This window comes from Arachis hypogaea, chromosome 9, assembly GCF_003086295.3.
Source record: "Arachis hypogaea cultivar Tifrunner chromosome 9, arahy.Tifrunner.gnm2.J5K5, whole genome shotgun sequence".
Lineage (NCBI taxonomy): Eukaryota > Viridiplantae > Streptophyta > Magnoliopsida > Fabales > Fabaceae > Arachis > Arachis hypogaea.
Window position 1 is genome coordinate 110,826,549 of NC_092044.1, and position 13,775 is coordinate 110,840,323.

The window sequence follows — 13,775 nt, forward strand, 5'->3', positions numbered from 1 at the left end:
TTTATCTAATTTTCTTTCCAGGGACGGAGATAAAACAAGTTAGGAACATAGAACCTGATGCATTATTTCACTTTGTATTAGACATGAAAACATAAACTAACACTATACATTATAATCTTATTCGAGAAGAGATGTTGGTTGGTACAAATGAAATCAGCAAATTACAACGAAATTAACAATATCTGATTGAATCATTCATTTAGTACAATTAGACCAGTGCGCAGGTTCAGGTGATTTAGTCTTAAGAACAGGGTTTCTCTCGAAGAAATTAGTAGGCCTCAGCTCAAAGCCACTAGTCAAGGTTGGCATTATTGGGAAATCTTCCTGTGATGGAACATGATGAAATCCCATTGTGTACCACAACACTATGTCCTTGTTCTCTATCTCCCTATTCCTGTACATTCAGTTATGAAAACTCAATCAACTACATCACATTAATAAGTCTTTAATTAGAAAACAATATTAGTCATGTACCTTTGAGTCCAAGTAGCTATAGTATCATCACCTCTGCTGCGATCAACAAATAATCCACCAGCCCATTTCTCAGATTTATTATATGGCGTAACCCAAACATTATAGTTGGTGAATGCAGCTCTGATTTGTTGGAAATCATCGCTCAGCATAAGTGGGTGTGACACTGAACCCGGGATCAAACCATACCCAATTTTATTTCCAGGCTTTGTCTTCTTATTTGGATTAACAACTGCTAGCTCAAGAGGCTTCAACCCCAGCTTGATTTTGGCATCAGCTTCAGTCTTAGCGGTTTCGCTGACAACAGTCCAATAACTTTTCCTTGGTATCTTCCTATCTTTGACTCTTGCAGTCTCCAAAGTGTTCTTGACAAAGGAGTTGTGCTCCCCATCAATGTCAAGGTCGAGATAATAGGTTAAGAAGTGGTCATGGTAGGTACCAATGGTATAATCCGCTAGCAATGTGCCGTATATGTCTTCTTTTACTTCTTCAGTGTTAGTGTATGTCCCTGCTTTAATCTCTAATATTCCAGTAAGCCCAACCTATTTCCATTTTCAAACATCAACACTCTTATTAATAATTAATTACTTACCATTGCATGCGTGCATGCATATAACATAACCAAACAAATAATAATATGTCTTTATCGTATTACCCCAACTTTGATGCTACCACTTGGCTTAAATTCCCAATCTATAATATAGTCATAGTTTCCAACAGTTGACACCATTCTCACAACAAGTGTTACATCTGGCCTCACCTCCGTTATCTGCATATACCACACAAAAGATAAATAAGCGACTATTCACGTAAAGTTGTCTTCATGTGAAAACGTACCACTTCATTTGGGATTGCGACTTCCGTGTGACGCCACATGATGTCACCAGCATACTTTTCAAAGATGCAGAAAGCATTAGGTATCTTAACAGGTTTGCCATTGGCATCAGCAAAGAATGCATCTAAGAACTCAGCATTGGAAGGACAATCAGTGAGAGGCTCAAGTGAAGAAGCAGATTGTCCAAACCCAAATTCTCCACTGTCAAAATAGGATGTGTAGTACCAATCTTCAGTGGGGTCTTGGTATGGAACAAAAAGCTCTGATATGAAGCCTCTGTATAGTACTTGCCGATATTTCTGCATTTCCAGATCATACACTGAAGCCAGAGAAATTATTGGGCCAGCTCTAACGTCGAATCCAACATGAAACTCCCAGTTCGCCCAACTGTGTTCATTCCAATAGTGTCAATGAACCAGCAACGAGATTTTTATAACACATTAAAGTGGAACAAAACACACACAAATAAAAACATAAAAATATTGTAAACAAAGAAACCAATTCCCTGACATCTCCGGTATTACCATCAACCACTAACGGTGTGTGTGGGTGAAGGAATTATAAATAATTTTTAGAAATTTTAAGATAGGAATATCATATTTCCATGTTTGATTCAAAGTTTGAAAAACTATTTTTAAGCAAGTTTGATTTTCGAGAATCAAAATACCATCATTTTAATTCCCACCTTTTCCTTGGATATCTTTGATTCCCACAGGAATAAAATATTTATAACAAAGTAATACTTGAACCACACACATTCTAAAAGGATCACAACCATTCCACTCTGTGTAGCTCAACAACATCCTTGTTTAAATGGATTTTTATAATAAATAATGTTCATATTTTTATAATAAGTTCTCAATAATTTGATTTTTTTTTTCTTTTAGAAAGTTCAAACTTGGACAATATTTTTCCAAGGAGAAAAATCACAGTAGTTAGATGTGAAAGCGAAGGCAACTAAATGCTAAAGAGTCTTATTATTAATTAAAAATAATAAATTTGGATGACTTTCTAGTATTTTTCTTATTATTAATTACCTTACAGTGTTACCATGGAGGTTGAAAGCAGGAGCAGCATGTTGCATGAGGGATATGTCTTTGAGGATAGGACCAAAAGGAGGCTTCAGCTTGGAAGCACGGTACTCAGTCCCCTCCGCCTTCGGCATCGGCACCACATACCTATCCTTGTAATCAACGATCTTCATCTCATCCATGTCAACCGTCGCTTCTACACCCTCCAACGGCCTCATGTACAAGTTAACACTCCCCTCTGTGTAGTAACACTTTATCTTCAGCAACCTTTTCGTCTTTTTCTCTCCGAACCAACCAACACTGAAGTCGGAGCACACAACCTCCGATATGTTCAGTCCCCTCTTCTTCACTGACTCCTTAAAGGGTCCATAGCTGAATGGTAGTACCGACGCCGCGACTTGTTCTTGAATGTTTAACATAGGGTAGCCATGGCCTTTGTACACTTTGCTTCCCACGATGGAGCGTCTTGACAAGTCCACTATTATCTCAAGAGACTGTTTCTTGAACCGCGCAATGACGTAGATTCTCCGCGCTGGTGGTGGGGTTTTGGTTTTGGAGTATTTCCATGAAAGGATGGTTGATTTTTGTGGCTCATCCAAGCCCACGTATTGGAAGGCGATGGTGCTGTTTTTTGAGGTTTCTGGTGGATAGGCTTTGAGGATTATGGTACGGACAAGGTTGATTTCGGAAGGGGTTATGGGGTCAAGTGGGTGAAGGTGGCTGCTGCACTCTACGTTCGAGCTCCAAATAATGGTGGTGAACACAATGAAGAAGAAGATGAAGTTCTTCATGGTTTGAAAACTATGTCCAATAGTAACTAACGATTGTCCTTATATTTATAGTATAAACTCCTAGCTATAGCTACCATATTTGTTAAATAAAAAATTTTAAATTAAAATTTAATACGCATATTTTTTTAATATTTTAAGAATATTTAACTATTTGAAAATAATATGAAACAGAAATAATAAATATTTTGTTAATTTTATTCTATTACAAATATTATTATTTTATTTTTATATTAAAATAATTATTATTTTTAAATTTTAATTATTTATTAATAAATTTATATTTATTATACTATTATATATTATAAATATTTATTAAAAAATAATATTAATAGATATTATATAATTATAAAAACAAAAAATATGTAAATTTATAACTAAAATTAAAATTTATTAAATAAAAATAAACTATTTAATGATATATATATTATATAATTTGTATATATATTAACAAAAAACATGGTCGGGTAGTGGCTGTGAAGGACATTTTTTTAGAGAATTTTAAATTTTAAGTGGTTCAATTAAATTCATTTTACCAGTTCATTTTAAATTTAATCGTTTTGTTTCGGTTTTTTATCTTTTACGGTCTAAATATCAAACTAAATTGATATAAAATTTGATTTATTGGTTTGTTGGTTGAATGAATTGATTCGATTTGATTTTAATAACTATAATACCTACTTTAGTCAATAAAAAATAAAAAATAAAATATAAGTAGTTGAAATGTGTATACCAGAATTTTTGGATTTAAAAATAATAAATTCAGATAATTTTTTAGTATAATTTTTTTAAAAATAAAAAAAGTTTGTTCAAAAGAAAGATAGATAGAACTCAAGATATTATTCTAAAAGACCCTTAAAATATTTAAAGGAAGACTATGTACAGCAGGTATATATGTATGTATCGTCCTATTATACATCCGGAGGAAAGTATCCTAAGTATTACTTACCAACCTCTTCGGGGAATAAAATACAACAACGTAACGTAACCTTTGCAATTGGAGGACGCTACATAGAATGTGTGTCATTATCTACAATTTAAATCTAACAACTTTTCGTTTGACTTAATTATTAAAACATGGCAGGAAGATATATATGCGATTGCTATTGCGGACTTTTGATCAATGATAATGGCCGCCGGTTAGAACCTGATGACTACATAAAGAACTAAATGTAGCATCTCTTATTAATTTAGAAACAAATGTGCTGAAACTAATTTAATATATCATTAGATTTAACCTTTTTGTTTTGTTATAAAGAACAAAAAAAATATTTGTCACGAGAGAAAAAAGAATGTCATTTTTCATATATAATTTTCATATTGACAAATGACTAAAAATATAAGAAAGAGAGAATATATATATATATATATATATATATATATATATATATATATATATATATATATATATATATATATATATATCTTATGAGATGGCACGAAAAGATATGCTATTGTGGACTTTTGATTAATAATGTTTGGAATGAAATGACAATGTATCTAGCAAGAAGAATATTAGAGCATTAATAGAATTTATTATTTTTTATTAGTAGTTAATTATTAATATTAAAAATATAAATTAAAAATATATTATTAAATTATTAGATTAAAAAATTTAGTTAATGACTAAAAATAATAAATTTTATAGATTTTTTAGTATTTTTTTTTTAGTTATTATTTTGGTTTGATAACTGACATACATATAGTGACATTTTGGTATAACAAATTTAAAAGGGTTATGTTATATGTATATTAAAATCAATTATTAAAGTTAATCACTAGTATAAAATATATGTTAGAATATAAATATATATTAAAAATAAATTAAACTATACATGTATTTATACACAAATACATTAGTGACTGATTTTAGTGTATAAATAATATTTTCAATTCGAAAAAAAATTATGCTATATGTACACAAAAATCAGCCACTAAAATCAGTTACCAGTATAAAATATATGCTAGAATATAAATACATATTAAAAATAAATTAATTTACATATGTATTTATATACAAATACATTGGTAGCTGATTTTAGTGACTAATTTTAGTTTATAAATAAGATTTTTCAATTCGAAAAAGGTGTTTGCTATGGTACCTAAAAAGTATTGCATAATTACTAAAATAGGTAAAATAATTAATTTTAAATTTAAAAATATAAAAATTAAAAAACTTTAAATATTTTAAAATTATTATAAAAAATAATTTAGGTAAAAGTTAAACACTAAACAAAACCCTTCGAAAAATAGGATAGGTTTTTAATTGATTGATGATTATACTTAAATCATAACGGATTGACTTAATAACACTACATTATTATAGTCGCCGAGTAAATTGAAGAAATTACAAGAGTGGTGAATGGTTTCAAATTTCAATGAGTATGCTATATATTGTGGACTTTTGATTAATAATGTTTAGAATGTGATGATTATGTATTTTTTTTAGTAAGAAGAATATTAGAGGATTAATAAAATTTATTATTTTTTATTAATACGGTGTTTAGAATGTGATTATGTATTTTTTTAGTAAGAAGAATATTAGAGAATTAATAAAATTTATTATTTTTTATTAATACGGTGAATTATTAATATTTAAAAATACAAATTAAAAAGATATTATAAAATTATTAGATTAAAAAAATTAGACAATGACTAAAAATAATAAATTTTAAAGACCTAATAATTTTTTTTATTAATATTTTGGTTTGATAAATGACATATAGTAACATTTTGGTATAACAAAATAAAAAATAGGGTCGCTTTTTAATTGATTGATGATTATACTTAATCAAAGTATTGACTTAATAACATTACATTATTAATTTATTATAGTCGTGTAAATTGAAGAAATTACAAGAGTGGTGAATGGTTTCAAATTTCAATGAAGTGCAAAGATAAGGGAACTAATTAACTATTGCTTTAAGGACAGGGTTGGCTTCAAAGAAATTGGTTGGCCTAAGTTCAAATCCAACACTAAGCGTTGGCATAACCGGATAATCTTCCTGTGAAGGAACATGGTGAAGCCCCATCGTGTACCACAACACTATATCTTCATTCTCTATCTCCCTATTCTTCCTGCTCTTAACGGCCAAGGTATCATCCCCTCTACTACGATCCACGAATAATCCAGCGGCCCATTTTTCAGATTTGTTGTAAGGTGTGACCCAAACATTATAATTGCTGAATGCCCCTCGAATTTGAGGGTAATCATCACTTACCAGAAGAGGATGTGCAACTGACCCCGGTAACAACCGGTAGCCAGTCTTGTTTCCCCGTTTTGTTTTCTTGTTAGGATTCACCACTGCCAGCTCAGCAGCTTCCAACCCCAGCTTCACTCTCCCATCAGCTTCCGTTTTAGCAGTCTCACTCACAGTTGTCCAGTAACTTTTTCTAGGGATCTTGGGATCTTTGACTTTCTGAGTCTGCAAGGTGGTTTTCACAAATGAGTTGCGTTGACCATCAATGTCAAGATCAAGGTAGTAGGTAAAGAAGTGGTCATGGTACACACCAATTGTGTTATCTGCTAGCAATGTGCCGTGGATGTCTGTCTCCCCTTTAATTTGATCCGTGTTGATGTATGTCCCTCCCTTCATCCCTAATATTCCAGTAAGCCCAACCTAATTATTGTCACTAATTAATTAGTAATTAAATCAGCATTGGCTAGAATTAATTAAACCTTAATCCTTACCCCGAATTTGATGCTACCACTTGGCTTAAACTCCCAGTCAATGACATAGTCGTAGTTGCCCACAGTTGAAACCATTCTCACCACTAGGCTTACATCTGCCCTAACCTCGGTTATCTAACAGCAAAATCATCACATCACAAATGGACATTATTATAAATGGGCATGCCGCCAAATTATTTATTAGGTTTAATTATTTTATGGAAAAGTATATGGAAGAACTAATAATCAGCTAAGAATGGAACAACATAATTAATTATAATTAGATTTATTAATTTATAATTTAATTTGTTTGTTAAATTATTGTTGACCAAGGAGAGAATCACGGAACAGATGCTTTGATCATTCATTAGTTGATTCCATATAATTAATTATGTTTTAGTAATGCGTAACACATGAAACATAGAAATTATATCTAAAACCATCCAATTTACAAGAAAAAGAAACATCCGTGTGTCTATTAATAGCAACATCCGGTTACCAGTTGGCTGATTCTTGGCTTATATAGAGTTGGTTCCCTAATATTGTTGTTATTTTATTGGTCTCTATAGTTTCACAAAATTTTTAATTAGGTCTTTATACTTTTTTTTCTTTTAATTGGGTCTTTGCATTAATTTTTTTTCAGTTGAGTCCATACACTTTTTTTTTTCTTTTTATTTGAGTTCCTACACCATTTTTTTTAGTTGGATCCTTATACAATTAAACCAATTATTATTAAGAGGGACTTAATTAAAAAAAATTAGTATAAAAACCTAATTTAAAAAAATATATAGAGACCTAATTAAAATTTTTGCAAAACTATAGGACCAAAAAGTAATTAAACCTATTTACAATACTAGATTCAGGCATTATGCATAGATTCCAATCAGTATAATGTTATTTAACGCCGCATTAACAAATTTCAACATTATTAATAACAGAAGTGAGGAAATAACAAATGTGATTAATTTAAAATCTTTAAAAACAGATTTAATTAAAAAAAAATCTTTCAACGAATCAATTTAAAAAATTTGTGTTTTTTTAGACGAATTTAACCATTTACTTTATATTATTTTATACAAATGTGCTCACTAATTTAGTAATTATCTATATAGATTAAAGAAAAAGATGGAAGAAGAAAATGGTACCAGTTGATTTGGGATTGCGATTTCTGTGTGACGCCACATGATATCACCGGCGTGCTTCTCGAAGATGCAGAAAGCATTAGTTATCTTAACTGGATTGCCATTGGCATCGGCATAGAATGCATCTAAGAAGTGAGCATTGGGAGGGCAATCTGTGAGAGGCTCAAGTGAAGATGCAGATTGTCCAAAGCCGTATTCGCCACAGTCAAAGTAAGTTGTGTAGTACCATTCCTCGGTGGGGTCCTGATATGGCACAAACACCTCTGATATGAATCCTCTGTATAGCACCTCACGATACCTCTGCTTTTCAATATCATAGATTGAGGCCAATGAAATTATTGCCCCAACCTGAAAGTCGAACCCCAAATGGAATTTCCAGTTGCCCCAACTGATCACACCAAATCCAATCAATCACCCTTAATTATGGTTAAATTATTTAAATTAATATTAATAAAAGAAATTTCATATATACTTTCTCAACAAAAATATCATGTACGCACTAAAAAATAATTAAATTATTCATTATATATTGAAATATAAATATATATTATTTTATTTATTTTTAATATATATTTTATATTTTATTATATATTTAAAATAAAAATATTATTTGTATATTAAAATTACTTATTATGTATTTTTTAATTTATTATAATTCAAATGACATAAAGGTTGCGGATTCGAGTCTTACTTCTAATTTTCATTGTATATAAGTAGTAGTCAAAGTTTTTTAGTTTTTCTCATAAAAATATCACACTCATTTACATTTAACCGAAGCATATGAGAGATAAACCAACAAGGCACCAATCTTGCAAACAAACAAAAGAATGAAACAAAGGCAATAATGGTCTCGTAGAGGCACTAGTATATGTTTGTTTCCTAATGAAATTATGAATGCGACAAATATGAAAATAATTGACTAATATGATAGAAAAAAATGATGATAACGAACCTTACAGAGTGACCATCAATGGTGAATCCAGGTCCATGTGGTTGCGTGACATTTACCCCATTAAGCTTAGGACCAAAGGGTGGCTTCAGCTTCGACAATCGGTACTCAGTGCCTTCGGCTTTAGGCACCGGAATCCCAAACCTGTCAGAGAAAGAAAAGATTCTCATTTCATCAAGATCAGCCACCATGGCCACACCTTCCAAAGGCCTAGCATAAAGATTGGCGGTTCCATTTGTGTAATAACACTTAACTTTGACGACCCTTTTGGTCTTTTCCTCTCCAAACCAACCAACAGTGAAGGCAGCACACACAACCTGAGACATGTTGAGAGCCCTCTTGTTGAGCGAGTCCTTGAAGGGTTCATAGCTGAATGGTAGCTGTGAAACAAGACCCTGTTCCACAAAAGTCAACGTGGGGAAGCCATGCCCCTTGTAGACTCTTGTTGAGATTATGGAGCGCGTTGACAAGTCCACTGTGATCTCCAGTGACTGCTTTTGGAACCGGGCAATGACGAAGGCGCGGCGCGGCGGCAGAGGCGGTGCCATGGACTTGGAGGAGAGCCATGAAAGGATTTGTGGCTTGTCGGGTTCATCCAATGCCACGTGTTGAAAGGTTAGGTTGGATGATGATGATGTTGGGTATGAATTAGTGATTATGGTTCGAACAAGGTTGAGCTCTGAAGGAGTCAGAGGGTCAAGAGGGTGTGCTTCTGCACACCTCCAACAAGCTTGGATCAGGACCAACACCACCACTATCTTCATTTTCTTGCATCAAATTAACCATTCCTGCTTAAGCTTAACTTCTAGATCTTATATATCATATCATAATAATTGAGCTGAGCTTCACTCTATTCTGTCAAACAACACATGCATAATAATTCAATGGAAGAAATTCAGAGGATAAAAACTCAATTACAGTCAACTTTTATGTAAAATTGATAATTGAAACAACACATGCATAATAATTCAATGGAAGAAATTCAGAGGATAAAAACTCAATTACAGTCAACTTTTATGTAAAATTGATAATTGAGAGTCGTTAGATAAAAATTTAGTCAAATTATTTAAATTATTTAATGGTTTTCAACCGTAAAATTAACTATAACTAAATTTTCACCAATTCAAAACAGTAGTTAACTTTATATAAAATTGATAATTAAGAATTAATAATTATTAAATAATTTAATAGATTTAACTAACTTATTATTTAACACTTTTGATTATCAACTTCAAATAAAATTAACATGAGTTTCTACCTAATTGAATGACCGTGCGTGTAATTATACTGGATCAGACAACTTGAAAGAGCAGTTGGCATTCAAAAAATATTGCTTAAATTAAGTTTCTTTTATTGCTCCACGTCTTCTTGTCGATCACATCAGATTTTTATTTATTTGTTTATTATTGTATGCTTGTTTAACGTTTAATTAATTTATTGAACCCTATTTTAACAGCAACTATATCTAATTATTAATCAACATCGAAATCAAGCAGCTTTCACGTGGACAGAATATATTGAATATTTTCATTGTCACCAAGGATCAAGTGGACATATTATTGTCACCAATAAAGTTGTGAGAACCGAACCGATCAATAAACCGATAAGATGACTGGTTTACTAGTTTAATAGTTTTTGGTGACTTTTTTTTTTTTTTTTTTTTTTTTTTCTTAGATTTTTTGGTGACTACTAGTTTAATAGTTTGATCGAAGTTCAACTAGGATTCAACCGGTTTAATTAAATATTAAATAAAATTATTAAAATTTTAATATATAATTTTAATTATTTAAATTTCAATAAAATTTAACCTAATAAAATTTAAAATTTAAAATTTCAATCTATAACCTAATAATAAAAAATAACAAACAATTGAATTTGAAACACAATAATAACCACTAACCATTGAATTTGCAAACATAATCATAATTTAAATTTTGAACATACATAATCATAATTTGAACAAACAGACAGAATTATAAAAATATTATTAAATCAAACAATCAAATTATGAAATCCAATTACAATAACAAATTAAAAACAGAACAAAAACAGAATAAAAAAACTTGATTAATTCATTTAATTAACAAAATTAAAAGCTAAAAAGCAAAAGACAGCAACAATCAACAGAAATTAAATGCAGAAGACAGCAATGAAGCACAACGATTAACCCACACAAACAAGCAACATGATCAAATCCAAAAAAATAGCAATTAACTCCCAAAATTGAAAATTGAAGCAGGGCAGGAATCTGCTTACAAACTCAGAAATTCATAAACTCAAGCTAAGAAGAAATCAGTAAACTTAGAATCAGAAATCAGAACCCAAATGTAATTACAAAAACAAGCAAAATTAAATTGAAGACCGTCAGCGAAGGAGGAATCCAAGTGATGGCGATGGAAGAGGGGAAGTGAGCTCAGGCACAGAGGGATTGAAGACAAGCTTGACGCGCGAGAGAAGGGGATCAACGGAGACACGATTTCAGGGTGGCCAACGACGACGAAGACAGAGAGAGGGCTCGACAGCGACAGAGAGACGACAGCGAGGGGAAGAGAAACGATGACAGCGACGAGTATACCTTCACCTTCCACAGGCGACGATTCTTGATGCCACCACGGTCAGTTCCACCCGGCGGTGACAACACCCTCTATCCGTTCCGCGATGAGACCTAGCAACGCGAGGAGATGCATGGGATCTAGGAGAAGAGGATCGGCGACGACGAGGCTGGACGCTGGCTGAGGATACGAGTTCGTCGGCGACGACGGCGTTGGGCATTGGACGGTGGCTTCTGCTGCTGTTGGTTGGGAGGGCGAAAGAAAAGGGGGCTAGGGTTCCGTGGAGTGGAGAGAGTGAGGAGGGGGGAGGGTCTTGTGCGTGAGTGAGAGAGAGAAAACGGGGAAAGGTAAAGGATTTATATATTTTTTATTTTTTTCTTTTTTTTTTTAAATTGAAAACCGGAAAAAAATCGTTCAGTTCAAACGGTTTATCGGTTAACTACCGGTTCGACCGATTTTTTACCGGTTTTCTGCTAGACGATTTTATACTTCAACCGAACTGGCTAGATGACTGGTTTCCGATTAATCCGGTTGAACCGGCCGGTCCGGTTCGGTTTTCAGAACAATGGTCACCAATTATCTTCTGTTTTTATCTAAAACAATTTGTTTATTGATTCAGTACACACAATTGTATACATATAATATTTTTCCTTTTTTGGCGTCTAATTGAATACATTAAATTTTGTGGTGGCTAAGAGCCAATGCAATAGGCCTACAAGGTTGGTCTGTACCACTGGGAGGCCCAGAGAAAAAGCCCTTGAAAAAGTTTGATTGTTGGCCTACAAGAAGATGCTTTGGTTTTTGTCATAGCCTACAAGTAGATGGTTAAAAAAAGGGAATGCTAAGGGGACAATAACTTTATTGAACAATATGAACAACCACCAATCAAATAAAAACACACTACATCTCCAAATTAACCTTCTAAATTTTAATATTAAAATAACCATCCGTACACTAGTAAAATAAACATCCGATATATCTATTATTTACATTGTTTAATATCTTCATTGTTCACCTATACTTTTCCTTGAAAAAAAGGGATGTCATTTTATTGATCAAGCTAGTCATAAGAGTTATTTTAGTGGATGACTGTAAAGAGATTGCTTTATCTCCATCAATTTCTCCTTTGTAATTTCATTTTCTTTGGGCCTTTGGCCCCATTTTAATTAAAAAAATCATTCACAAAAAAGAATAAGTATATGACCAAAAAATAAAAATAATTTTTTATTAACAGCTAAAGCCCAAAAAACAAAGAAAACTAACCAAAAATTATCCTAGAATGAACAGTTCTACAACATCAGCCAAAAAAATAAAAATAATTTTTTATTAACAGCTAAAGCCCAAAAAACAAAGAAAACTAACCAAAAATTATCCTAGAATGAACAGTTCTACAACATCAGCCAAAAAATAAAAAAAAAATATAAGAGAAAAATAAAAAAAATGATAACCATAACTTAAATTATGGCCAAAAGCATTTGCCTCAATCCAAAGCCACACAAGTTCGAACCTTAGCATTGACTAGGTTAGTGTGTGTAAGTGGGTGTGTGAGTGTGTAACCTAGAATTGGGGGTTACCCAATTCATCGACAAAAAAAAAAAAAAATTTATGGCCAAATAATGCCAATTTATCAGCACAAGAATTTGTTTCTATAAAACTACATATATTAATAAATAAGAACTAATCTAGTAATTAGTTTATTATTCTATTTAAGTAAGTATCAGACGTTTGCATTATATTTTATGTATGTAATAATTTATTAGTCCTTAACTAGCTTTGAGGTTTTACTATATCTTATAGTTAAGATCCAAACCATACTAAGGTCCAAAACCCTTTTTTTATTAAGAAAAATATAGTGTTTCAATTTAGTATGTTAAAGATATTTGTGAGTTCAACTTGAGAATGAGAGTACGGTGTTTAGGAGGCCATAATAAACAAGCATAGAAGGAGGTTGAGTCCATCATAGCTTCTCCAAAACCCGAAACAAGGATGATTTAATTGAGGTCATGGTTGGGTAGCAGCACGAGCAATAATAAGTATTAATTAATAGCATCCCCTCTCGTATACATACATGTCTATGTGGAAACCATCATCATGCTGATGCTAAACTTACATCAACGTAATAGAACCCCACTTTGTAATACATAGACACTAGCTAATAAATGTTTACCACTATTTAGGGGGCAAGAAACATATCTTGTTATTATTAAATAATATAAATGTTCTTTGAAGTTGCATATAGTAGCTACAATATGTTCTTTTGTGATGATGAGTTAGTTAGTTATGGAGATGGCAATTGGCACGCGTATGCTTCTCTTTCATAGCTTTTGAAGCAACAAA

At 31.9% G+C, this 13,775-nt stretch overlaps 2 protein-coding genes across 3 annotated transcripts; both read right to left on the minus strand.

The window, feature by feature from the left end:
• Positions 1 to 39: 39 nt before the first annotated feature.
• LOC112711799 (amine oxidase [copper-containing] alpha 2, peroxisomal) lies at positions 40 to 3,156 on the minus strand. The gene is made up of 5 exons (XM_025764519.3): positions 2,344 to 3,156; positions 1,309 to 1,693; positions 1,127 to 1,240; positions 475 to 1,013; positions 40 to 394 (listed from the first exon to the last, which is right to left on the minus strand). The coding sequence occupies exons 1-5, from the start codon at positions 3,126 to 3,128 to the stop codon at positions 196 to 198; spliced, it is 2,022 nt and encodes a 673-aa protein (XP_025620304.1). The 5' UTR covers positions 3,129 to 3,156; the 3' UTR covers positions 40 to 195.
• Positions 3,157 to 5,888: 2,732 nt separating this feature from the next.
• On the minus strand, positions 5,889 to 11,770 carry LOC112711801 (amine oxidase [copper-containing] alpha 2, peroxisomal). 2 transcript variants are annotated; one of them, XM_025764522.3, is made up of 5 exons: positions 11,249 to 11,770; positions 8,890 to 9,736; positions 7,941 to 8,325; positions 6,817 to 6,930; positions 5,889 to 6,745 (listed from the first exon to the last, which is right to left on the minus strand). In XM_025764522.3, the coding sequence occupies exons 2-5, from the start codon at positions 9,648 to 9,650 to the stop codon at positions 6,032 to 6,034; spliced, it is 1,974 nt and encodes a 657-aa protein (XP_025620307.1). In that variant the 5' UTR covers positions 9,651 to 9,736; positions 11,249 to 11,770; the 3' UTR covers positions 5,889 to 6,031. The 2 variants fall into 2 exon arrangements, with proteins under 2 accessions (XP_025620307.1, XP_025620306.1); XM_025764521.2 differs by having other exon boundaries at positions 8,890 to 9,741; positions 11,249 to 11,768.
• Between the last annotated feature and the right edge of the window lie 2,005 nt (positions 11,771 to 13,775).

Bases quoted from the DNA above. Each gene is read 5' to 3' on its own strand.
- LOC112711799 (XM_025764519.3), bottom strand. From the start codon at position 3,128: ATGAAGAACTTCATCTTCTTCTTCATTGTGTTCACCACCATTATTTGG. The intron at 1,241-1,308 runs GTACGTTTTCAC...TGGTATATGCAG, and splicing joins TCGCAATCCCAAATGAAGTG to ATAACGGAGGTGAGGCCAGA. The intron at 1,014-1,126 runs GTAATACGATAA...AAATGGAAATAG, and splicing joins GTGGTAGCATCAAAGTTGGG to GTTGGGCTTACTGGAATATT.
- LOC112711801 (XM_025764522.3), bottom strand. From the start codon at position 9,650: ATGAAGATAGTGGTGGTGTTGGTCCTGATCCAAGCTTGTTGGAGGTGT. The intron at 6,931-7,940 runs GTACCATTTTCT...TTTTGCTGTTAG, and splicing joins TCGCAATCCCAAATCAACTG to ATAACCGAGGTTAGGGCAGA. The intron at 6,746-6,816 runs GTAAGGATTAAG...GACAATAATTAG, and splicing joins GTGGTAGCATCAAATTCGGG to GTTGGGCTTACTGGAATATT.